This window comes from Bombyx mandarina, chromosome 08 (assembly GCF_030267445.1).
Source record: "Bombyx mandarina strain Sakado chromosome 08, ASM3026744v2".
Lineage (NCBI taxonomy): Eukaryota > Metazoa > Arthropoda > Insecta > Lepidoptera > Bombycidae > Bombyx > Bombyx mandarina.
Window position 1 is genome coordinate 329,132 of NC_143215.1, and position 25,273 is coordinate 354,404.

The 25,273-nt window shown below is 36.7% G+C and overlaps 2 protein-coding genes across 2 annotated transcripts; one reads left to right on the top strand and one right to left on the bottom strand.

Annotated features, from left to right (window-relative positions):
- Positions 1 to 3,211: 3,211 nt before the first annotated feature.
- LOC149502395 (uncharacterized) lies at positions 3,212 to 4,439 on the top strand. Its single transcript, XM_089728966.1, has one exon. The coding sequence runs from the start codon at positions 3,212 to 3,214 to the stop codon at positions 3,860 to 3,862; it is 651 nt and encodes a 216-aa protein (XP_089585092.1). The 3' UTR covers positions 3,863 to 4,439.
- Positions 4,440 to 4,502: 63 nt separating this feature from the next.
- Positions 4,503 to 25,042, bottom strand: LOC114244956 (putative inorganic phosphate cotransporter). The gene is made up of 11 exons (XM_028176926.2): positions 24,691 to 25,042; positions 23,857 to 23,978; positions 17,733 to 17,912; positions 15,603 to 15,741; positions 14,643 to 14,860; positions 13,831 to 13,980; positions 11,468 to 11,600; positions 10,701 to 10,825; positions 10,398 to 10,517; positions 4,784 to 4,913; positions 4,503 to 4,638 (listed from the first exon to the last, which is right to left on the bottom strand). The coding sequence occupies exons 1-11, from the start codon at positions 24,725 to 24,727 to the stop codon at positions 4,580 to 4,582; spliced, it is 1,413 nt and encodes a 470-aa protein (XP_028032727.2). The 5' UTR covers positions 24,728 to 25,042; the 3' UTR covers positions 4,503 to 4,579.
- Between the last annotated feature and the right edge of the window lie 231 nt (positions 25,043 to 25,273).

Genomic DNA, 25,273 nt, shown 5'->3' on the forward strand with positions numbered 1-25,273 from the left:
ATTCGTAGCGATGCAACGGTGTTCGAATCCCACAGGCGGGTACCAATTTTTCTAATGAAATACGTACTTAACAATTGTTCACGATTGACTTCCACAGTGAAGGAATAATATCATGTAATAAAAATCAAACTCGCAAAATTATAATTTGCAAAATTACTGGTGGTAGGACCTCTTTTGAGTCCGCGCGGGTACGTTCCACCACCCTGCCTATTTCTGCTGTGAAGCAGTAATGCGTTTCGGTTTGAAGGGTGGGGCAGCCGTTGTACTGACACCTTAGAACTTATATCTCAAGGTGGGTGGCGCATTTACGTCGTAGATGTCTATGGGTTCCTGTAACTACTTAACACCAGGTGGGCTGTGAGCTCAAAGCAAAGCCAGCCACCCATCAAAACAATAAAAAAGGGTGCGTGTACTTAGGTACGCGCGTAAGAAGTTATACTTTATTTTTATTAAATTTATTTCTTTTTTTATTATTATTAAATAATTAATAATAAATATCTAACATTAATAATTTAATAATATTTAGAATGAATTATATTAAATAATAATTTTGTCATTTATATTACTAAAAAATGAATGCTAATAACACTTTTTTTTACGAGTGTACATGCGCGAAAGTTCACCTGCGGCTACATTCAGACTCGCCAAGTTACGTCGGTCGTATTGTAATGGGCGATTTAGTGGGCAACTTCATTTCTGTTAATTTTGTGTCACGGTGCGCGCGCATCGTAAAATTTCACTCTCATCAATTTTTCATAACCCGCCTAAAGAAGTATAACTTCAAAAATCTAAATATTTTATTTACCATGTCTTATTTAGCGTGAATAAGGCTATTAAACTTTTCAATAATTATCATTTCAATATATAAGTCCGTATGCATATAAAAGTTTGTATTGAAATTATAACAAGGGATAATGAAATAGCGCAGAGATTGGAACGATATTGGAATTCCGTCCATTGCACACTCAATACGATGCTCATTCCAATTTTTTCGCGTAAACACTACGTCAATTATTGATCACAAGCGTAAGCAAGATGGCACGTTAGATAGACTCACTTCTATAGCACTATTTGACAATCAGCCTCAAATCATTCCCCATAAAATCAAACAAGTTGATTCAGACAATCATTAAACACTAGAAGTCCGGCATTAGTCGAAATTCGACTATAATTAATTGGAATTGTAAGTTTGTACACTATTATGATTGTATTTTCAACGCCAAGACTGTACTATGGAAAAATATTAATAAAGACAAACAATATTTAAAACAACAACAAACAAAAGTTTGACAATAAATAAATAGTGTGCATGCGTGTGTGCGTCAAATACATTGTATGTAGTGTGTGTAATGTTTTATTTATTGATTTAATTTATCTTTTATGCATTATTTTAAAAAAATATTAGCATTGTGCACTTCTTCTCTATATTCTCTATAAGTGTGGAAAATTTCATACTCCTCCGTCCGCGCGATTTTCGTAAAAAGGGATACAAAGTTTTTGCTTCACGTATTAATATATAGATATTTTATGTATAGAATTCTTTTGTACGTGTACAGAACTCTTTCTATACGTTTATACCGATTTTGATGATTTTTGTGTGTATTCGAGTAGGTCTCTGAATGATTTTGAACCTGTTATGTGATACTGCTGTTAGATTTTAAGATTTGATCATCTGTCAAGATTTTATAGATAGTTGGATGACGTCGGACGGGCTGGCTTGTGATTTGTAAATAGAATATTACATATTTCTGAAACGAGAAAGTATACTCCTGGATGGAAATAATTTATGGAGTCCAGTTCCTCCGCCTAACAAATCATAATAAAAACACGAGTCGTTCGCATCAAATATCAAACTCAGCATAAGTAATTAAAATGATCTTGATCAAGCAAGATTTCAGTTTACTTTGTAAAGATTAAATTGAATTGATTTTACCGAAGATTCCTTCGACAGTATTTTGACATAAAACATCCCGAACCGTTCTGATGTCTAACAGTGGGTCATCAAAGGGCTTAGCTTATCGGAGCCCACAGGCGGCGATTTGACTCAGTGCTACTCTTACTTCTATAGGAATTAGTGAAAATGGTCTCCCTCGAGACACGCCTTAATCCGCATCTCACATTTCGTGACTATACAAACTATAGTCATTTGTAAAGAAAAATCTAGGTACATTTTTAGTTCATTTACTAAAAAAAATTGTCCTTTTGTATTATGCTAAGTTTAAGAATTGTGATTTAAGCAATGTACATATTATTTTATACTACGTTTGTACACTTGTGCCATTTTCATCAAAATTTTTTCTTCGTCGATTTCCCTGTCTAAAAAAAGAACCCTTGAGAGGGTTACAGGCGATCAGATAATTTGAGGCAAACTCATATATTTAGTAAACACTTCAAGGTGACACCGCAGCGTAATACTGGTGTGTTTCGGTCGCCCGTTGCTGGAACCATCATCCAGAAAAGGGATATCAGTTTTACATCGAAGGAGGTTAAAAGAGTTATTAACAGCATGCATAGAGGTAAATCCCCTGGATATGATGGTCTCAGCATCGAGCATCTTAGGCATGCTGCAGTCCACCTGCCACGCGTCCTATCCTTGTTTTATAATCTCTGCCTTTGCCATAGTTACTTACCAGAGGAACTTACTAAAACTATAGTGATTCCAATTATTAAGAACAGAACTGGGGACGTTTCGGATATGAATAACTATCGACCCATCTCTCTTGCGACCATATTAGCCAAGGTGTTGGACGGCTTGCTTGATAACATTCTTAACAAACATATTAAACTGCATGAAGCCCAGTTCGGTTTCAGAAATGGGCTTTCCACTGAAAGTGCGATATTATGTCTTAAGCAAGCTGTTCAGTACTATACGGACAGGAAAACACCGGTATACGCGTGCTTCCTAGACTTGTCTAAGGCGTTTGACACAGTCCTATATGATAAGCTTTGGGACAAACTGGGCAGGGCGGGTGTACCGGTTGAGGTCATATCAGTGTTACAGGAATGGTACCACTGCCAGCGGAACCAGGTGAGATGGGCGGGAGCTTTGTCCGGGCCATATGGCATGGAGTGTGGCGTGAGGCAGGGGGGGCTGACCTCTCCTTTGTTATTTAACTTGTACATAAATGACCTTATCGGTGAGCTCAGCAGCACTCATACCGGTTGTCATATTGATAGTGAATGCGTCAATAATATTAGCTACGCGGACGATATGGTGCTGCTGGGACCATCGATAGGTGCTATTCGTAGGATGCTGGCTATATGCGAGACCTACGCTGGGGAGCATGGACTGACCTACAGTAAAGCAAAAAGTAAAGTTCTACTTTTCAAGGGTAAGTCAGGTGCACCTGTTCCAGTTTGTGTTCCTTCAATTAAATTATATGATGAGGAACTGCAGAGAGTGACCAGTTTTAAGTACCTGGGCCACATTGTAACGGATGATTTGTCCGATGACGCAGATTTGGAGCGGGAGCGCAGGGCATTGGCGGTCCGAGGAAACATGGTTGCCCGTAGATTCGCTCGGTGCTCCTCCTCAGTAAAATTTTCTTTGTTTAAGGCATTTTGCCAATCGTTTTACGCGAGCAGTCTATGGGTGAATCATACTCAGCGGGCTGCCAGGGCCCTGCGCGTTCAGTATAACAACATCTTCAGGGTGCTATTGCGGCTGCCTCCCTACTGCAGTGCGTCGCAAATGTTTGCTGATGCCCGGACGGATGGCTATCAAGCTATAATCCGAAAAAAGGTTGCCTCTTTTTTAAGACGAGTGAGAGACAGTAGTAATGGCATCCTCGGGATGATTGCTTCTCGCGCTGATTGTCCGATCCAACATAAATGGATGTGTATAATTACCGGACAAGACTGACATATCCTTATTATTATTTTACTCTTCATTATGAAATGTGTATGATTTTCTTTTTATTTTATTTTTTCTCCAAATTAATTGACTGATTGACATAATGATAGCTAATATTGACATAGAGTGGTTACGACTGTATTGATATAATTATGTGTTTCTAATTCATTTCCTTTGTATATTTAATTAATTGAATTAGTATATTGTTCATTTTCTATTTGTATTGTTGAACTGTTTGTGTGCTGACTATTGTATTATTATTATTTTATGGATGTTTTCTAAAATAAATGTTTTATTATTATTATTTATATATCCGATTATTGCTAATAGTACAGTAGAGTTGAGGCTTTAAGTTTTGGCACTTTGCTTTGGGATCATAAAATTCATAGTTATTTTAAGGCGGGGATGGCGATCACGCGTCGACATGATAATATATTTTTATAATTTGTTTTTCAAAAAATTTTAAAATATGTAATTAAAATACTATAATAGGCAAAATCTGAAAACTGCGAAAATAAATTTGGTCTGTGAGGCATAGCTTGGGAGCACATCGAAATGCGGATTTTGTTAATTTCTAGGTTTTTATGGCTTAATCAGGTCACCACAATCCCGGTCCAGATGAACTTGTCGTTGGTTAAAATACATAATAATTATATAAAATATAATGTTTCCAGTATTCGAAAAGCGTAACATAAATCAGGTACATCAAATGTTTGTCGTTTTATTTCAAATATAATTTGTGTCTGTTTGCCTTTCAGCTGCCTTGTTTTCTGGTTCCTTCGATTCTGAAATAAATCAGGAAAAGCTTGTTTAAAACATGACAATTAATTATTTTTCAAATGGACTTTCACAATCAATAAGTACAGTTGGGATCTGGCTCAGGTCAACTATTGGAATTTTCTTAAACAAGACATTCAATTTTATACTTACCAATATCAGACTCCTTTGGTTCATTCCAAGGTTGCCGTTTTGAGGTACAAAACAATATAAAGAACAGGTTCCCGAAGAAGTATACTCCTGAAGCCACAAAGAATACTTTACGCCATTCCGATGGTTGGGTCTGGAAAAGGATTGATTTCAATCTATATTTTCAATTAATTTCATTGTTCGATTCTAAACCCTTAACCTGAATTTGACTTTTATTTTGCAAACGGACGTGGGTAGTTGTGTGTTGAAACGGAAATACTGTGTTTTTTGTGGAAATAGTGTAAAATAAAGGAAAATTACAATATAATTACTTATATGATTTATTCTATCAAGTAACTGCACCTACCAGCTGGAAAAGTGTTATCTTTACAATCAATCACTTCTGCACACTTCACTAAACTGTTACTATGAATCCACTTGAATCTTCACTGACTGAGATGTCAGAGTTGTTTAATGCACGTATGGCGAAGTTTGAAGCTCAGCTCAACAAGTCTTCAGAACCCTCAATCACATCATCAAGCTTGGCAACGGAATTTTCATCATTTCGGACATTTATTACTGAGGCACTCAATAACTTGCAACAGCAAGTGGAGACGCTTGCTCGTATGCAGGACAATACAGAGACTCGCAGCCGTAGAAAAATGCTGATTATTCATGGAGTCACTGAGACTAAGGGTGAGCAAATTGAACAGGCACTATCTGATTTCATAAGCAGTCGTCTTGCTGCAGCTGAGTTTTCCCCAACTGATATTAAACGATGTCACCGTATGAAACGATTGTCAGCATCTGATGGCCCTCGGCCCATCCTAGTAAAATTCCAAACATATGAAATGCGCAGTCAGGTTTGGTTTTCTAAAACAAAACTGAAGGGCACCGGCTTTACTGTTTCGGAGTTTCTGACGAAGGCGCGCCACGGCATTTTCATGGCTGCACGGAGTAGATTCGGCATGAAGACGGTCTGGACCAAGGATGGCTGCGTCTACATTTTGGGAGAGGATGGCATCAAACATCGAGTCTTCACGCAGCGAGATCTTGATCGTCTGCAAAAGAACACTTCGGAAGCAATCCCAGAGGCTGATGCTGCTTCTAAGCGCGCTGTTACAAAGCCGGCTGTAGTAAAGGTTAAACGCGCTGCTGCTAGAAAGTAACAGTGATAATTTTGTTTCCTGTACTCTTCATTCGTGTGCAAAACATGGGACAAAACGAAATTAGTTCTCCTTATTTCTCTCATTTATTTTGTTTTATGTTTTAATTGTCGTAGTATTAATCTGAAAACTACCTGTTTTCTATCTTACAAATAGTTTAAATATTTGTCGGTACATTAATTTTAAATAATTTTAATTTTAAATTTGGCTGAGTGACAGTGAACGATATTGAATTATTGATCGTTGCTTTACTAACTGTCAACTGTAAAAAGGCAAAAGGATCATCACCCATACAGAATAGATTCACGTAATAAAATTCTAAAGTCACACTTACTGAACAAAAGAATTATTTGAAGAATTTCATTATAATATTATCTTTTCACTGTTACCCATGCTTTTGGTTTGTATTTCTTTATTTTTAATGTTTCATTTCTTTCTTAATACTGTCTTCTTTTTTTTTCTTTAGTATATACTTTTTAAAGTTTTTTTTTTATTTATTTTTTATTTCAATTTTTTTATATAATTTTAATTTTTTTTTTTTTTTTTTTTATCTTCGTTTTTACCTGATATCTTTTTATTAATTGATTGCATTAATTATTACGTTTGATTTAAATATTCTGTTTTGTATTTCAATTTTCACGTATTTTTTTATCTTTTGGCTTGTTTTGTCTCTGTTTTATTTAAATTAATATTTCATAGACACTTTCCCAGTTGGTGGGAGTTATTAGTATTATTAATTAGTGTATTTATTTATAATCATATTTATACATTTTTTTTTCTTCTTTTTTAATTGTATATATATATTTGCTTATATGTTCAATTCAACAGATACAAGTGAATCTGAAACTTTTTATTCAGCTAACAGCGATGATAGCGATATTAGTGTGCCTTCTTTAGCAGAAACATTGTCTTCACGGTTCTCTGGTGTTCCTAGGAATTTTAATGTCGTTCATATCAATGCCCAGAGTATTGCGGCTCATTTCCCTGACATGCTTGCAAGTTTTGATTCTAAGAATATCCATGCTATACTTGTTTCAGAGTCTTGGCTTAAGCCATGTCTTCCTTCTACATCTTATACCATTCCTGGTTTTCAACTTTTTAGGAACGATCGTATTAATGGCGGTGGTGGTGGCGTTGCCATTTATATCCGTTCGTATTTTAATTGTGCAGTTGTTAATGTATCGGCACAGCCTACGCCGCCATATGCGGGCGAGCACTTATTTCTTGAAATAGAACTTCAACACACGAAGATGTTACTTGGTGTTTATTATTGTCCTTCGTCAAGTATAGATTTCTTTACTTCTTTTGAAACTCTACTAGAAAATACAATGCCTTCATATACTCATACCATTATCATGGGTGACTTTAACACATGCCTACTTAAAAACAATTCTCGAACCACTTTATTTCGCTCGATGATCGAATCAGTAAACTTAACTGTTCTACCGTTGAACTCGACTCATCATTTTCCAAACTGTGCTCCTTCACTTCTTGACCTTATTTTCGTTTCTTCTCGTGACCACGTGGCTGACCATGGACAGTGTTCAGCTGACGCTTTCTCATACCATGATCTTATCTTCGTTTCATATAAAGTACGACCTCCCAAAGCAAAATCAAAAACTCTTCTGCTGCGCAGTTTTAACGGTATGGATCTTGAAAGTCTTCGAGAAGATGCTGGCAGCATTGACTGGACTGCTTTGACGTGCTCTACCTCAATCAATGAGAAAGTTGATCAGTTCAATGCCAAGCTAACTGATCTATATGACAAGTATGCACCCTTCCGACCAGTAAGAATTAAACATATGCCAGCGCCGTGGCTTACTGATGAAATTAAAAGTCTATTGACCAGGAAGGCAGCTGCTAAATTAAAATATAAAAAAAAACCAACCCCTGACAATAGTACAAATTATCACCGAATCCGCAATCACTGCAACAGAGTGTGTAGGGATGCACAACGCCAGCATATCCATAGTGCTATCGAAAATGGTGATCCAGCTAGAGTCTGGAAATTTCTTAAATCACTGGGGATTGGAAAATTACAACATGACTCTCATCTATCACATTCGAGTATTGATTTATTAAATCAACATTTCTGTGCGTCATCCCTTTATGACGGGACAATTAAATCTAATACATTAAATCACATTTTATCTCTTCCGATCCCAAATTGTTCTCCATTTGTTTTTAATCACCTAACGGCTTGTGATGTTAAGCGGAGCATATTATCCATAACTTCCAATGCTGTTGGAAGTGACTGTGTGGCCCGTAATATGATCCTTCCTATCCTAGACCAAATCCTTCCCATTATTTGTCATATCCTGAATGAATCATTATCTAGCGGCATCTTTCCAAAGGCTTGGAAAGAAGCACAGATTACACCACTTCCAAAAAAGCCGAATCCTACATCCTTTTCAGAATACCGTCCAATTTCCATTCTACCGTTTCTTTCAAAGGTTTTAGAACGCCTGATTCACAACCAGCTCAGTGAGTTTCTTACGAGAAACGAACTTTTAAACCCTTATCAGTCCGGCTTTCGTCCTGGCCATAGCACGGTCACAGCCCTGGTGCATATTACGGATGCCATCAGATTTGGCATGGAGAGTGGGAAACTGACGGTGTTGGCATTGCTGGATTTCAGTAATGCTTTTGGCACCGTCGATTTCGACATACTTCTAGCCATCCTTAGCTCCATTAACATATCTCCAACCGTGGTTGATTGGTTTCGCAGTTACCTGTCTGGTCGCCGACAGCGTATTCACTGTGAGAATGCTTATTCTTCATGGTGTGAAACGCACGTAGGTGTACCGCAGGGTGGCGTTTTATCTCCTTTACTCTTTTCAATTTTTATAAATTCTATTTCTTTACAACTTACTTCTTCCTACCACCTGTACGCAGATGATCTACAGATATATACGCAAACTTCTTTACCAGAGCTGACCAACGCGATAAAGATCCTGAACAATGACTTATCGATATTGTCCCGTTGGAGTAAGTCTCATGGATTGAGGGTGAACCCGTCAAAGACACAGGTCATTGTTGTCGGTAGTTCAAGAATGTTTTCGAAAGTTACATGGTCGCAGCTTCCGGCTATTTTATTTGACGGCGCACAAATTCCTATCAGCGATACTGTGAAAAATTTGGGTATCTTAATTGATAAAAACCTTTCATGGAACGCACAAATAAAAGAGGTTAGCCGGAAGGTGTTTGCATCAGCTGGATCGTTGAGACGGTTACGAAATTTTCTTCCAACTGCCACTAAAACTGCGCTTGCACAGTCTTTACTTCTTCCAATTCTTGACTACGCTGATTCCAGTTATCCGGATCTAACCGAAACACAACTTGATAAACTTGAGCGGCTACAAAATTTCTGCATAAGATTCATATTTGGGTTACGGAAATATGATCATATATCTGAATTTCGCACTAAGCTCAAGTGGTTACCAATTCGCCTTCGCCGCAATACTCATGTCCTTTCTTTACTATACTGTACTCTCTTTAGCCCCCATACCCCTACATATCTCAAAGAACGTTTCGAGTTCCTAGGTGATACGCATAATTTTTCTCTGAGATCATCAGATAACCTGAGACTGAAAATGCCGGTGCATTCATCATCATTCTTTGACAATTCATTCACCGTCCAGGCGGTTCGATTGTGGAATGCTCTGCCGGATGCAGTGAGAAGTGCTCCAACTTTAAACTGTTTTAAAAGAATGTTGAAGGAACACTACTTATCTGCTTAGTGCTGTTTGTTGCATCATTATCATTTATAATTTCCATACTGTTGATTTATTATGTGCGTGTAAGTATATTAGTATGTATTGTATGTAAGTATGTATATTGGTATATATTATATTATGTAAACGGTATATATCTGTTTATTATATGTATATATTTTCTATAATAATGTATTGTATATGGTACACCGCAACATACCTGCTATATTTTTTATATTTTACAGAATTTCTGTAAATTAAACGGTTGTCTGGAAGAGATCGCTTTTAGCGATAAGACCGCCTATTGTACATATGTGCTTTTTGACTGTTTTTTTAAAATGTAAATTGTGTTGGTGTGCAATAAAGTGTATTCTCTCTCTCTCTCTCTCTCAAACGGGAGAATGAGCTCATGGACCAGTTGGTATTAAGTGGTTGCATACATGCACAGACCTCACAATTTTATTGTGTAATGGTTGCCCCACTGGAATTTAAATCATCCTAGATCTCAGAGTGCATAGTTTGAATTTGTGATCTAGTATAGTTACAACGGCTGCCCAACCCTTCAAACCGAAACGCAGTATTGCTTCACGGCAGAAAATAGGCAGGGTGGTAGTACCTACCCGTGCGGACTCACAAGAGGTCCTACCACCATCATATCTGATTACACGAACTGCATTGTCTGTGTTTGATTCAGCTCCATAAAATATCACTAATATGAGTAATAGAGTGTAGAGAAGGTCACCAAAATCCGGGGACTACCTCGTCGTTAACGATGAAGCCGCAAACCAAAGGAGCGATGATCGAAATAATATTGGCCAAGAAGTTGGTGATGCCCATTAGTGATGCGCTGAAATTTGGAGCCAAATCGATGTGTACTAGCTGTAAAAAATAAACAAAGCATAAAAATTACATTCTAAGAGCTTCCCTTACTCGAAAATATCAACCACGGATCAGTTTTGACTGCATGGGCGTGATATTCTTGTTGAGAGTTTGCGAAATTTACTTGAGAATATTTTGACGCCATTTAGGTTCTTTATGGCATAAAGTTAAGGAGTCACTGACCAAGTATCCGGTGTACTGCCCAGCATTGATACCGACTGCCACTGTTAACATCACGACAGCCAGTACTGTGTCTCCGGCCGGCGCGTATGATAACCCAATGAGCGCTAAAGCTGGACCCCAATGACCTGAAACAAGTAATTCATTACAAACCACATTCCCACATTCTTTCATAACCCTGATACTCCCCGCTCTTAGAACTTATTCGTGACTAGACTGTGGTGCATTAATCTTCGATGCGTTTCCAAGGGACATTTTTGCTCCATAATATCCTCAGGCTCAGGAGTCTTGCGAACACGAGCGTTAACATCGAAAAGGGTCCTTAACGGTAGGCAGCAGCCCAGTTGTCCCTTGATATGCCCAATATGGGTCAGTAATGGCAAATTAATAATTTAAGATCAAGTGGCTCGTACTAGGAAGCTATTTAGTTCTTCAAAATAAGACAGACACAAACTTGTTTTATTCTGTGAGCTCAGTGCGAGTTTTTTAACGTTTTCGATAGCGTAAAAGTTGACTCAAATTTGTATGGAGTTGGAACGTTTGCTTACGTTTGCCGCTAAGGACACTGTTCCAACTGCATACAAATTTATCTAAGCACACTGAAGAAAAACCTAATTAGAATTTATAATTAGAATGAATACTAAATAAGAATTCATTATTTATTCTAAGAATTCATTTATTATATAATTCATTTATTTATTCTAAGAATAATTATTTCTTATTTATTCTAAGAATAAATAAATATATAAATACAATTATACCCAACTCACCTATAGTATTAAAGAGTTTCCTCGTATTGGACACGTTCAACCATTTGTTCCTTATAATCACGTCGGTCATGTAGCCCATGGGGAAACTCAGGATATACATGGATAAATATGGCAATGAAGACAAAACGCCGTTCTGTAATAAACAAAATAAATCCACTTATATTATTTTCTGGATATAACCCAGTGAGTTACATTGATATTCGCTGCTAATTGACATCTGACGTGCGTTTTAGGTCAGGGGTCAAAGGCAGGACAAGTTCCAGAGGAAAAATAAAAGAATAAAGCAAATAGTTCATTAAATAATTCACTTCTATATGTAAATAAGAGCAGGTGTTAGTAGTTGCCTATTGCCTCTCTGTAATGGTATAGAATAGCCGGAATTAACTACAGCTACAGCGAGTATCAGTAGTTATAAATATTTTATGAACAGATATGAGTTCATAGAAGGGTTATTTTGATAATATCCTGAAAAGCACCCCAAGCTTTTTTACAATAAAATATTTTTTTCTTACACTATTTTTATTTCAAATTTATTTTCTATTTTTTAGTTGGATTTTCTATAAAAGCGTTTTTTGTTATTTTTTTTAAACTATTATTTATTTTGACATGGCGACCTCGGGAACATGATTTGTTTTACCGTCTTCAAGTTGTATCCATAGAATCTTATTAGATTTTTGTTAACAAATCCTAAATAATTAAAAAGACTAATTAGATACACAATTTATATTTAATTAACTGTTTTGAACAAAATTTATGTTTGACATCCAAAACATTGTAGGGATTTTATTACAGTTTACGTTTAATTTGAAGTTGTCTTCGTGTCGTACGTTTCTTTGATGCCGACTTCTCTACGATTTGTAATTAATAATACTAGTGGTCCCGCAGTAGTCGAAATTCGACTATAATTAATTGAAATTGTAAGTTTGTGCTCTATTATGATTCTATTTTCAAAGACTATTATACTTTTATAATCACAAATTTCGCCAAGACTACACTACAGAAAAATATTAATAAAGACAAACAATATTAAATCTATTCTCAATTTGACCACAGACGTCAAGAACAAAAGTTTGACAATAAATAAAGAGTATGCATGCGTGTGTGCATCAAATGCGTGGTAGTGTGTGTAATGTTTTCTTTATTGATTTAATGTATTTTTAATGTATAATTTAAAAAAAATATTAGCATTGTGCATTTCTTCTCTATATTCTCTATAAGTGTGGGAAATTTCATACTCCTCCGTCCGCGCAATTTTCGTAAAAAGGGATACAAAGTTTTTGCTTCACGTATTATTATATAGATACCAAAAGAAGTTCTCGTGTGCTGACCAACCATTCTCTGATCTATCACCTTATGTTTTGCAAATGTTATTTGGTTTCTTTAACCTAGCACGCTACGGCTGTTAAAGTTTTTCAATTTAAGTATTACTTTTCCAAGTGTATATTTTTGTTGTTCTTGTATTTTTCATAGCGCAGCTGTTTAAATGTTAGCCCACGAATGAAAATTCATAATTCATTAAATGTATATATACTCCATATAAATGTATATTAAATCGAAATAATACCGAGTCAAACTAATCGAACTTTGCATTATTGAATGCTTGGTGAATATATAACGAAACACTAATGTAATCATAATTTTAAAGCCTACATTACAGTAGATACCTACAATATGATAGAGCTCAAGAATTTAAATAAAACGCAGTTTTCTCTTGTCATGTGTATGTAAATATCAGTTATACTAGTATACACGACATTAGATAATTAATAACAGTAGTAGTAACTAGTTAGGTAGCCCCTGGCATTGCTAGTAGGCAGCGGTTTGGCTCTGCCCCTGACATAGCTGTAGTCCATGGGCGACAGTAACCACTCACCATGAGGTGGGCCGTATGCTCATCTACCTACAAGGGCAATAAAAAAAAAAAATAGTACGAGCTCCAAGAAAATGTTTCTTTTGAAATATTTACAACGATTTTCAACGCCTGTGTAGTAATTTTATAACCAAATACGCAAATTTTGCCCAGACGTTCCTGCAGGGTTCACAGTTTTATTGTTATTTGTTATTATTTGTTGTTTATTTTATTGTTATTGTTTTGTTGTTATTGTGTTCATGTGGTATCCAAACAACTTAAGACCACTTCTCTGATTGCACGATTTGTCTAATTATCATAATCAATTAGTATTTAACAAGAAATGAGCTTAATATATTATTTGGAAGTTACAAATTAAAATAAAATAGATTACAGGGTTGCAAACTAGACAGGGCGGCAAGCATTATCTTAGATACCGACATTGTGGATGGTTTGAGCACTTATGTTTTCAAGCAAAAAAAACTGAGATGGTAGTTACAGAAATACAACTTACATTTTTAAGATTCACGTTGAGGACTTTAGACATGTATGTTGGCATTTCCGTCATCAGAGTGAAGAATCCCCAGTTCTGACCGCAATGTGCAACTATCACTGCCCAGAACGGCAAGGAGGTCATGATCTTAAGCCACGGTGCAGGATATATCTATGGATAAAAAAGAACCGCTGAAATCCTAGGAGTCAGGCGCCGGTTATACGTCTTAATTATTTGTTTTGTTTCATGTTATTTGTAGAAGAAGATGTAAAAGAATTCATAGAAATTTCATTTGTAATGATTAATGAATGCATTGTCATTAGTTCGCTGAAAAGGCCAGGATAGTAGCACTACCCACACGAACTCACAACGCGCCTTACTACGATTAACTATGGGTATAAATTAATAAAGTTCGCGCGATTTTTAATACCGTATTCGTCATTCATTACAAGAATAAATCGTGAGTACAATATACTATTTATGCACAATCATTTCAAATTGGTACTTTTCATCGAGGATCGACAAAGGTCATTTAACTACGGAGTCATCTTGCGTATCAGGCCCCTAGGCTGGACTTTGTAGTTTGAGAAGAAAATTTATATTTGTCTTCTGGACCATAGGTTTGCTGACCCGAACTTCAAACTCACGATATTAAGGCCACTAATGCTGACATACAGGCCGCTTTGCAGCTTTGACATACAAATAATTTAACTAAAAACATTTTTTTCTGCAAAACAACAAAATTTCTTTCCATTTATTCTCGAAACACCGTATTTACGAAGCACGTTGAAACGAAGACAGCAAAATCGTGCCTAATTTATAAAAAATCTCACCTTTTGCTCGCCAACACGTCCCAGAGAGACCTGTATATATTTGACTTCCTCTTTCGAAATGTATTTGGATGTCTCAGGGGAATCTGAGCCGAATATCAAGTAGACTACAGTCCAAATTGCCCCAAGGGTTCCATTCGTATAGAATATGGCCTGCCAGCCCCAGTCTGTGGCTATAAACCCGGATATTATCAGTTGGATCGCTATACCTAATTGGCCACCTGAAAAGATGAATTTGGGATCGTGATCTAGTTAGATTGTGTAAGAGTAAAACCAGAGTACTAAATTTTATACAAAACTGAGTTCTATACTTTTTTTTTGTTAAATTTTGAATATTTTCATTTTTATTCATAGCTCCATGTTTTTTTTTACTGAAATATTATGAGGTAGTCGAAGGAAGGATATCATAGTGGTTCTCTGACTTTATCTTCGGATCATATACTGGTTTATTCATTAAAATCTTACGATCCCCAAGTGTGAGCTTTAAGCAGGTAGGTGCTCATGTTACCCACAATAAACTACAAAATGAATTTATCTTTTTTCGCCGATATTTAGGATATTCTATTTAACGTCGCGATATAAGGTCAACAAAGATAGAAAATTATTATTATGCGCTTTTCTGAAATCTGACATCCCTGAGTGTGAAGCATAGGGAATTCTAGAGGGAGGAATGTGTATGGAATATGAATGTAAGTCGTGTTGTTTACATCTTTCTCTCTCATTATTTTCACAGTTTCTTGCCTTCTAAACAATATTGGAACAATAATAGTGTCGGAATGTTGTAGAAAACATATTTTCTTTTACTTTAAGTGGATCGAGTATTTTAGCGAAGTGAAGAGAAAAAATTCAAATCAAAAACACTACAACATTACTTCATACATACAAATTCGATAATACTATATACACTTTTATTGAACCAAGGGTTAAACATCGTTTTTATCAAGAATATCCTAAAGCTTATACCGGCGTAGACAATGGTGGTGAGCAATCCTTTCTCTTCCAGAGGTACCCACTGGCTGACGAGATGGTGCATGCAAGGGTACACGAATGCCTGCGTGAAGCCTTGGAGGATTCGGCAGACGCACACCAGTTTCCAATCACCCTGAAAAATTTTACAATTAATTGTCAATGAATTTTTATGCATCAACGTGCATCAACGAAAACACACAACCATTGTCGGTCCCGTAAAATTGTACTAGCTTTGATCCGATTAATAAACCAGCTTTAAATACAGTCCACTTTTATTCGAATAAGCTTTTCACCCAACATCTCACCGCAACGGCGCCAACAACAGTTGATTTACGCAACATTCAAAATCTAAAACGAAATACCCTTCCAGGTGATTCAGATAGGAATTAATATATTTGCAAAAATTTAAGACACATGAGTCGTTTGTGACGTGAAAAGATAGGACTAAATCTTGTAGATTAGCTCATTGCAATGGATTGTCAAAACGTCAAACATAACGTATAAAATATGTGATCAATATTATGTTTAAACTAGTTTTACATATTCTGTTATCTTACAAGTTTACTGATAAGGAATGTGCAAGTGACACGATACAATTCCATGAAATATTATTGTGATTTACTCATATTTATATATACGGTAATAAAACCAGACCATGCTCCATTGTGACCATGCATGAAAATTAATTAACTACTCGGCAACTTGGAGAGTAAAATGTCTCAACGTGACTGGCTGTGGTTAGGTAATGTTATATATAGACTCCTGTGGTCGCTTAGCACCAAATGGGTCGTGGATTTAACTAACCATATATGAAAATAAAAATAAATAAATCGAAATCAAATTAAGATTTCAGTTTAATCTGTTCGTAAATGATACCTCGATGACACACTTGTTTTTTTTTTTGCTTAGATAGGTGGAAGAGCTCACGGCCCACCTGGTGTTAAATGGTTACTGGAGCCCATAGACATCTACAACGTAAATGCGCCTGCCACCTTGAGATATAAGTTCTAAGGTCTCAATATAGTTACAACTGCTGCCCAACCCTTCACAACGAAACGCATTGCTGCTTCACGGCAGAAAATATTAGACAGGGTAGTGCTACCTACCCGTGCCTACCTATTTTACTGGTGGTAGAACCTCTTGTGAGTCCCACAAGAGGTTCTACCACCAGTAAAATTTTATTTATGTTGTCTACAAACGCATTACACCTGAATGTGTGTGTAAGCAATAAAAAAAAAAAGGAAAAAAAAGGTGATGAGCCTGCTTAAAGTGTTATAGGTTTATTTCATATCACAGTAATGTTCCATTTAAATAAATTCAGAGCTGATTTTGTTTTTGAATTTTCAAGTGATTCTTCTTCTCAGTCGCATGCATTTTTGGCAGAGTGGTCGTGGTCATCAGTTCGGCTGTTGGTGCGCTTTACCAGACGTCACCATTCCTCGCGTACCGCGGCCCTTCTTGTACACTCGTTGACGGGACCGTTTAGAGCTGCCTTTATTTGGTCGGTCCATCGTAACGGTGATCTGCCGCGCGGTCTTGTACCCCCTATCATGCCCTGCACCACAAGGCGCTCAACCGAATCGTCGTACCGTCGCGACTCATGTCCGAAGAAAGCGAGAATGCGACCCTGAACTATGGAGGATAGACGCTGCTTTCAAGTGATACTTGATGGTTTATCTAAACTTGCATTCAAAGTGATAAAATTCTAAATATCTTCAGAATTTACGAGTATATGATAAAGTAGTTGAATAATCGGAGAATACCTTATTAATCTGTCAAAAAGCCGTAAGTATATCATCAACGCGCGCTATAAACAATATGATAATTTTAACGATATCCATCTAAATCCTCGTGGACACTTTACTTTATTGCCTAATACATAGAAACCTCTCGTTTAGGAAAAACAAAATTATTTTTAATCTGATGTGATTACAATCAGAGTATATTAGTTATTACTATGTTATAATGATAAATACAGAAATAACTGCAATCGTTACCAGAAACATTGATTTTATTAAAGGCAGTGGAGTTCACGGGGCCTCTGATATTAAAATAAGACGGAGACTAGGGAATTCATAAAGTGTATGTTGTACGTAGAACCGACAGTAAATAAATGGCACTTACAATTTTAGCGGCAGTCGGCAGGAACAATGAGATCAACGCATTAACAGACACGGAGATGGTGATTAATGGTTTTCCGCCAAACTTTCTCGCTAGTTCACCAGCTGGCACCTGAAGTATCACGTAGCCCCAGAAGAATGAGGACAAGACCACGGACTGCACACTGTGACTCCAGTCGAAGAACTGTAAAAGAATTACCTTATTTTAAGGTACGACGTCAAGGATCTTACGGTCTGGTATTGTTCTATACTTGAGCAAAACATTAGGCTTCTGACGCAAAGCCACACGCCTTTGGCATTGTTTTCGAGGAGAGCTGCAGATAATTGTCCATGTTTGCGCAGATACCGAATCTCACAGACACGGCATGTATTGAACATTGACATATGAGTCGTCGGAGAATCAGTAGGTTTGGAATAACGTCTGCTTCATAAAAAATCGGTTTAGGTATATACTTATATACATAAAGGCGATTTATGTTTAGGCGATCCATGTCATCTGGAACCGCCTGCGTTCATCGATAGTGCGTTTCCAGAGGCCTTTTTTGCCACGTACCATCCGGCTAAGGAATGAGCTCCCCTCCACGGTGTTTCCCGAGCGCTATGACATGTCCTACTTTAAAAGAGCGGCTTGGCTCTGCCGCTGGCATTGCTGAAGTCCATGGGCGACGGTAACCACTCACCTTCAGGTGGGCCGTATGCTCGTCTGCCTACAAGGGCAATAAAAAAAAGGCGAACAAGTTTTACGCAAAAGACAAGTCATGAATATTCAGAGTAGATAAACATTCTAAAATGAATATCAGAAACAAAGAAAAATACCTTTCAAATTGGAACGTCGATTAATTTATTTCAAAAATACCATCGGGGCTAAAACCTTATCACTAGTACCTAGCATATCAATTAGATATACAGATAGATGATGGGGAATTGATTCCAGTGGTTCTGGGAAGCAAAGTGTGACATTGGATACTGACTAAATCATGCAGTCATCAGCTGCTTTGGCTACGGTCAAAAATATTTTCCTACAATATGGAATTCGAATTGACCACTACTATCTTTTTTGAAGTGGGCTGCCAAATAAGTAGCTGTAAACAAATGGTTTTAAGATAAAACTCTGAGAGAGATCTGCAAGATACTTGTTTGTTGAAATTTAATCAGATAAACTTTTATGTAATATCGTATTTATCTCATGACAAGCTTGAGATATGACTGTGCCACACGGACAGGGCTTTATACTAAACTGTTTGTTTATTTCCACCTTTCAGTTGTTGAACAAATTACATTTCGTCTTCGCCTGTAAGGCTTATGATACATCGCAATGAGGCATATCACTTCTGAGCTCGCAATTCCGAGACTGGTATTATATAGGGGCATTATAGTCGGACATACATCGATCCGGTCCTCAAAAAATTATAACCTGAATGTTCAGATATAATGTAGAAGACTCAAAGCGGCTGTGTCACAACAATGAAGTATTCGCTGAAATACGAAATATTTGGGCCTATGTACGCGGACTGGCAATGCGGCCTCCCGTCGGTAATTAGGCAAATTCAGAAAATCATAACTTAGTTATTTCCTACTCTATCATATTTTTTAGATTACTGACTTTTTGAGCGACTTTTTAAAAAATGGCTATTTTTCTAATTATCCTAAATAATTTGCACGTTACGATTTGATCTTTAAGCTTAGTTGTTATTCCAATACAGCAAGACTTCGGTTTCGTATGTTAAGATATGTTAGTATTGGAGTATAGTTGCGTGTACATCACGTTAAATACGTACACTAATAATTTGCTTAAGGCTTAAATTTTCAATTAATTAATTACTAAAAAGATTATGTATTATTTTTAATACATTAAAAAAATTAGAATGAATGAATATTTTAAATGTATGTATGTATTATTTATAGTTTTATTATTATAGTTATCATTTTTCGTGGTAATTGGAAACACGTGCATTAAAATTTGCACTCTAGATTAAATTGTGAACGGGTAACAATGACCTCTATAAATTTTATAATCAATGAGACCTGGGGGTCAAAGCTAGTGGAATATTTCAGTGGAGTGTTGCGTCGTCGTCTGCTTCTACTTGGCACACATTTAAGTTATCTGAAGTGTGATAATTGATCGTATCGTTAAAATTAACAATTCAGCTAATTAGCATTTCGGTTTCTTTATTTTCCTGTAGACGCATTTTCCCATCTATAGAGTAAAAGAAGATAGCATTCAGATTGGCGACGCAGATATTTTTCTGAGAGCTCGTGGAAAATTTGTTTAATTGTTTTCGATAATTACTTTGGGCAAACTGAGAGCTCGAGGTCTGTATACATCACAAACTTATACGACTATAAAATACTTCTGAGAATATTGAAGAGTGAAATAAGAAATAATCATAAATTAAAATAAAATATTTTGATATTACGATTAACTCCCATACTCCGAATATTACAATAATTCACTTTGACAGCAATGAATTTTACCATTACATGCCGTATTTGAAGATATTTTTGCGTTAAGAAAATCATGAGTATTACACAAGTTGATAGGATTGTAGGCGTGGTTCGACCCAGGGTCAAAAACGTCACAGATTCCATCGGCACAATATTTCCTCTTGACTGCGTTGCAGTGACCTCTGCATCATCATATTATTATCAATAATGACGTCCCCGAAACATGTGTGCATCCGTAAACAATTAGATGTTTCATCAGATGAACTTATTTTATAATCTGATCGTTCATGTGGCTTGTATTTTTACGGGCTTAGAAATTATGCTATTTGACAATAAAATAATTTACCGTACAGTTTTATCACTCATTAAGCACCTCTTTCTTCTTCCTGAAAGATGTTCATACCTTTTCTGATCACAGTCGGGCCTTCTTTCCACATTTACTCCTGTTTTCTTTGGTCATTATTCTACGACAGTGAAGACACCGACATCTCAAGTAGAAACAAGTCCCTAATCGCGAGTAAGCTCCAGAGTGCAGCGTTAACCCTCGGACAGTGGTTCCGAAAATGGCGCATAGACATCAACCCAGCGAAAAGCACAGCAGTGTTATTTCAAAGGGGAAACTCTCCGCTTATTTCCTCCCGCATTAGGAGGAGAAATATCACACCCCTGATCACCCTCTTCGGCCAACCTATACCCTGGACCAGGAAGGTCAAGTACCTGGGAGTAACCCTGGATGCATCCATGACATTCCGTCCGCATATAAAAACAGTCCGTGACCGTGCCGCATTTATTCTCGGTAGACTCTATCCCATGATCTGTAAGCGGAGTAAAATGTCCCTTCGGAACAAGGTGACACTTTACAAAACTTGCATTAGGCCCGTCATGACTTACGCGAGTGTGGTGTTCGCTCACGCGGCCCGCACACACATAGACACCCTCCAATCTTTACAATCCCGCTTTTGCAGGTTAGCCGTCGGAGCTCCGTGGTTCGTGAGGAACGTTGACCTACACGACGACCTGGGCCTCGAATCTATCCAGAAATACATGAAGTCAGTGTCGGAACGGTACTTCGATAAGGCTATACGTCATGATAGTCTGCGATTTGCATAATGTGAACACTAGGAACAAACATAGGCTTGCGTTGCCGGCGGCTCGAATTAAGAAAATAAGCAACTCTTTCAGGGGGCTGGGTGTACAGCTTTTCAACAAGATCCCACAAAACGTTCAACTACTACCTGTTCATAGATTTAAGAAAACTGTCAAGGAACGTTTGTGCAACAAGGCATATTATAAAGTTAAGGATTTTTTACTAGATGGCACTACGTGGGAATGAGGCGTTCGCTCCTGGCCTTTTCATTTTTCATTATTATTATTATTTATTTGAATTGTATTTTTTTGACTTGTTTTTTTGTATACTGTAAATATGTTTTCTTGTTTAAAAAAAAAGAAAATAGTTGAGAAAATACAAAAAAAAAAAAAAAAGCCCGCTGAGTTTGTTTCGCCGGTTCTTCTCAGGACTGTGGCTTTTTTTGGAACCGGTGGTAGAGTTAACATTTTCTTTTACATTTTGACATTCAACAAGTGTGTTTTTGATGACATCCAAGTTGAAATAAATGATTTTGAATTTGAATTTGAATTTGATAATCGCCTTATCGTAGCCGCCGCTGATTACTCCCCGAATCCTGATCACGCAGGAGCAAGTCACCGTCGTCGCCCTAGACACGTCCTTACGGATCCATCAGATCCAATAACTCTTGCATTAGATACCTTCAGCTCTAACACTAGGAGCAGGCTGAGGAACCCCGGTAACCGTACTCGTCGAACTCGACAAAGAGGTCGACGTGCAACCTAACCCATGCATCAGCTCGCTGAGTTTCTCGCCGGATCTTCTCAGTGGGTCGCGATTCCGATCCGGTAGTAGATTCATTCGCGAAGCAATTGCTCTTGAGTTGTTAGGTCTCCTTCGGAGGCGCTCGGGCAGTTGTTAGCAAATCCACCCCCTCATGGCTGAGCCTTTGCTCGCCCACCTGTCCTGGTGAAGCTGGAAAGGCCTCCGGGCCACCAGTAATCTTTCAATCATAAAAAAAAAAAAAAAAAAAACACCGACATTTCAATATAATTTATTTCAGTACAATATAATCATAACTTTATCATTCAGTCTTTACACTTCTGTAACACTAACTTCTAAATCATCATCAACTATAATTCCTTTTCCCACCCATAAATCATTTATAAAACTTATACGCTTGCCTGCTGAATTTTCACACCTATATTTTATCATCTGTACATATTCTATTTTATTGTTCTTCATTTCAGTTAATCCGTTGTCTTAAGATGTGTTATTGTTCTGACTGTGTTATTTCTATCACGCTTCTTACATCGAAGCTTACATTTTTTTGTTGTTTTTACGTTACCACATCGAGTTTTGGTGGACAACCCTTGTTCATTTCTAAACGCCCTCGAAAGTAGCGCGTCAGCTCTATGTAATTCCTTAACCCTATTGTCCTGATCACGGTTCTTGAGACATGTTAGCCTTCGGCTGTGTGTTTATCACCGGTAACAAACCTTACTCTACTGCCGTCGCTACACGGCACTTACAACATAAACTACTATATCATTATTAATTATTTAATCATTTTATTATCAAAAACCCAAATTAGTACGTAATAAAAATGTTATTGTAAACCATAACCAATTGACAAGAAATGTTATCAGAAGTTCAAAACTTATTTATTATTAGTAGTTTTTATCATTTTGTATTTTTACATAAAATAAATTAGTCAAAGGATCAATTCAAAAATGTTTAATAAAAGTGTCATAATTTCGTGAATGTATGTAATTTGACTTGCTGGCTTTCGTACGATTCAAGCACGCCTTGATATTTATGACGATTGTTTATTGGGGATTTTTTTTCCTACTTGTGCTGATAGCCTTGAGAGGCTATTTCAGCTTCGCCCTAACATGTAGGTGAGCTCGCGCGGCTCGAACCGGAATGTTGCTATCACTGGCCCTAGCAAAAGCTGGGCTTCGCAGAATCTACCACCGGAATTGGGGATGATGCGCCTCCTCTATACACAGAGAGAGCTATACAACATAATATGGAGAGGTAGTGCGTGTATTGGGTCTATACAGATTAGTACAACTATCCTGCCTATTTCTGTCGCGAGGCAATAGGTAATTGTGTAACAAAGTTCGTTCTGATGTTTTTTGTTAAGACTGCGCTCCATTATTGAAAGTCCTGTCATGACAACTGCCCCACTTTTTGCTACTATGTAGTTCAGATTTATAGAAGGTTTACAGCTGTTTTGATGAAACTGAGATTTCGACCAAAATGCTTGAAAGGTTACGTTATTTGTTATTCTTTTTGGGATTCTGTCATAGTAAACCTTTAATATTGTAACATATCTGTCACAGTAAAATGAAGATTTAAAATAGTGTATATAGATTTTCTAATTAGGACGGCATACCGTTTCTTACAAAAAAAAAAAAACAAATGTTATTGTTCTTATAATGTGTGTTCTCTCTTGAAATTCAAAGCAAATTTTAATAACTTTTTTTAATTTACTTCAGTACATCAAGGAAGATAGGGTCATATATTTTTTTAAAAATAATATCTGTAAATATGCCACCAAAAGTATCCATTTCAATAAATACATTAAAAATATTCTGTTTACTGAACAAACCTCGTCTTTCCTCTCATCAGTCATGTCTACGATGGCCATGCTTATGTTAACCCTCATCATGAACGCCACCAGCATCGCCAGGAAAAGCAGTATAGTCTGGACATGACGGATGCCCAGGCCTTCTGTTAAATATAAATAAATATATTAGAACACACTGGCTGTGCACTACTCTCCATTTTATCATAGCACAAGCCGCTATCATAGCAGAGGCTTTTTTTTATTGCTGAGATGGGTGGACGAGCTCATAGTGCACCTGGTGTTAAGTGGTTACTGGAGTCCATAGACATCTACAACGTAAATGCGCCACCCATCTTGAGATATAAGTTCTAAGGTCTCAGTATAGTCATAACGGCTGCCCCACCGAAACACATTACTGCTCCACGGCCTAAATAGGTAGGGTGATGGTAACTACCCGCGCGGACTCACAAAAGGTCCTACCGCCAGTAAATCCACAGTCCTTCCAGAGATCTTTTTCCCACTTAACATCTGGCTCTGGCTTCAGAATATTAGACTGTCATGAGATTTCTTCCTTAAAGTGTAGCAGTAGGGAGCAAATTAGCTAAGTTATCTAATGTAATTGGAAACTAGTCTCTAGTTACTACATTGTATTCCAAACTTTTATAATGTCAAACTCTATAATAATATATGTATAATAAAGACGTAATTTTTTTTGTTCATATTTAATGCAAGTATATTTATTTATGTAAATTTAATAACACAGCTAGTCATACTTTTTGAATGAAGTACATTTTTTTTTAAATAAAGTCTTATTTAAATTTTAATTAAACTAAATTTAATTAAATAAAGTCTTATTAAAATAAAATCTTAACTCACTGGGTCTTAGTTCCAACGCATTTGTAGCAACACCCATTTTTTCTCTTTTATTTTCATTTATTTATTTACAATTATTTTTTTGATGCACATCTTACAGAGTCTCGTGTTCAGTGATCACTGAGTTCAATTCACTAACGTTGAATCACAAAAAATCTGTATTCATAAAACCATAGAGTCGAATTAAACTTATTTTTTTTTATTTGTAATTTAATTTCTTATACTTTATACAGTGCAATCTACAATACAGTAAAATATTGTATTGTATTTTAACATAAAGAAAGAAAAAAGTACACTTATCGAACGATACACGACGACCGACTGTCTGTCTTATGTACTCTTTAGTTGATAGTAAAATGTGAAGCGAAACGTTGTACTACGAAGGTTACCATGTTACATGTTTTATGTTAAATAGTAGTTTAAGGAAAAATTGGCGGCGACTGTTACGACTAATGAAATGTAATATACTTACCTACAAAAACAGATTCTTCTAAAATATAAAAGTAATATTGGAGTCTTCTGTTTTTTGTTTGTTTGTGTGTTTGTCAGTGTTTTGCACTATCACTCGCCGTTAAGGCGATTAGTT

Coding starts and splice junctions, on each gene's coding strand:
- LOC149502395 (XM_089728966.1), top strand. CDS start 3,212: ATGGTGCTGCTGGGACCATCGATAGGTGCTATTCGTAGGATGCTGGCT.
- LOC114244956 (XM_028176926.2), bottom strand. CDS start 24,727: ATGGGTGTTGCTACAAATGCGTTGGAACTAAGACCCA. Junction 11,601..13,830: donor TCAACGTGAATCTTAAAAAT/GTAAGTTGTATT, acceptor TGTTTATTACAG/AACGGCGTTTTGTCTTCATT. Junction 10,826..11,467: donor GAAACTCTTTAATACTATAG/GTGAGTTGGGTA, acceptor TACTTGTTTCAG/GTCATTGGGGTCCAGCTTTA.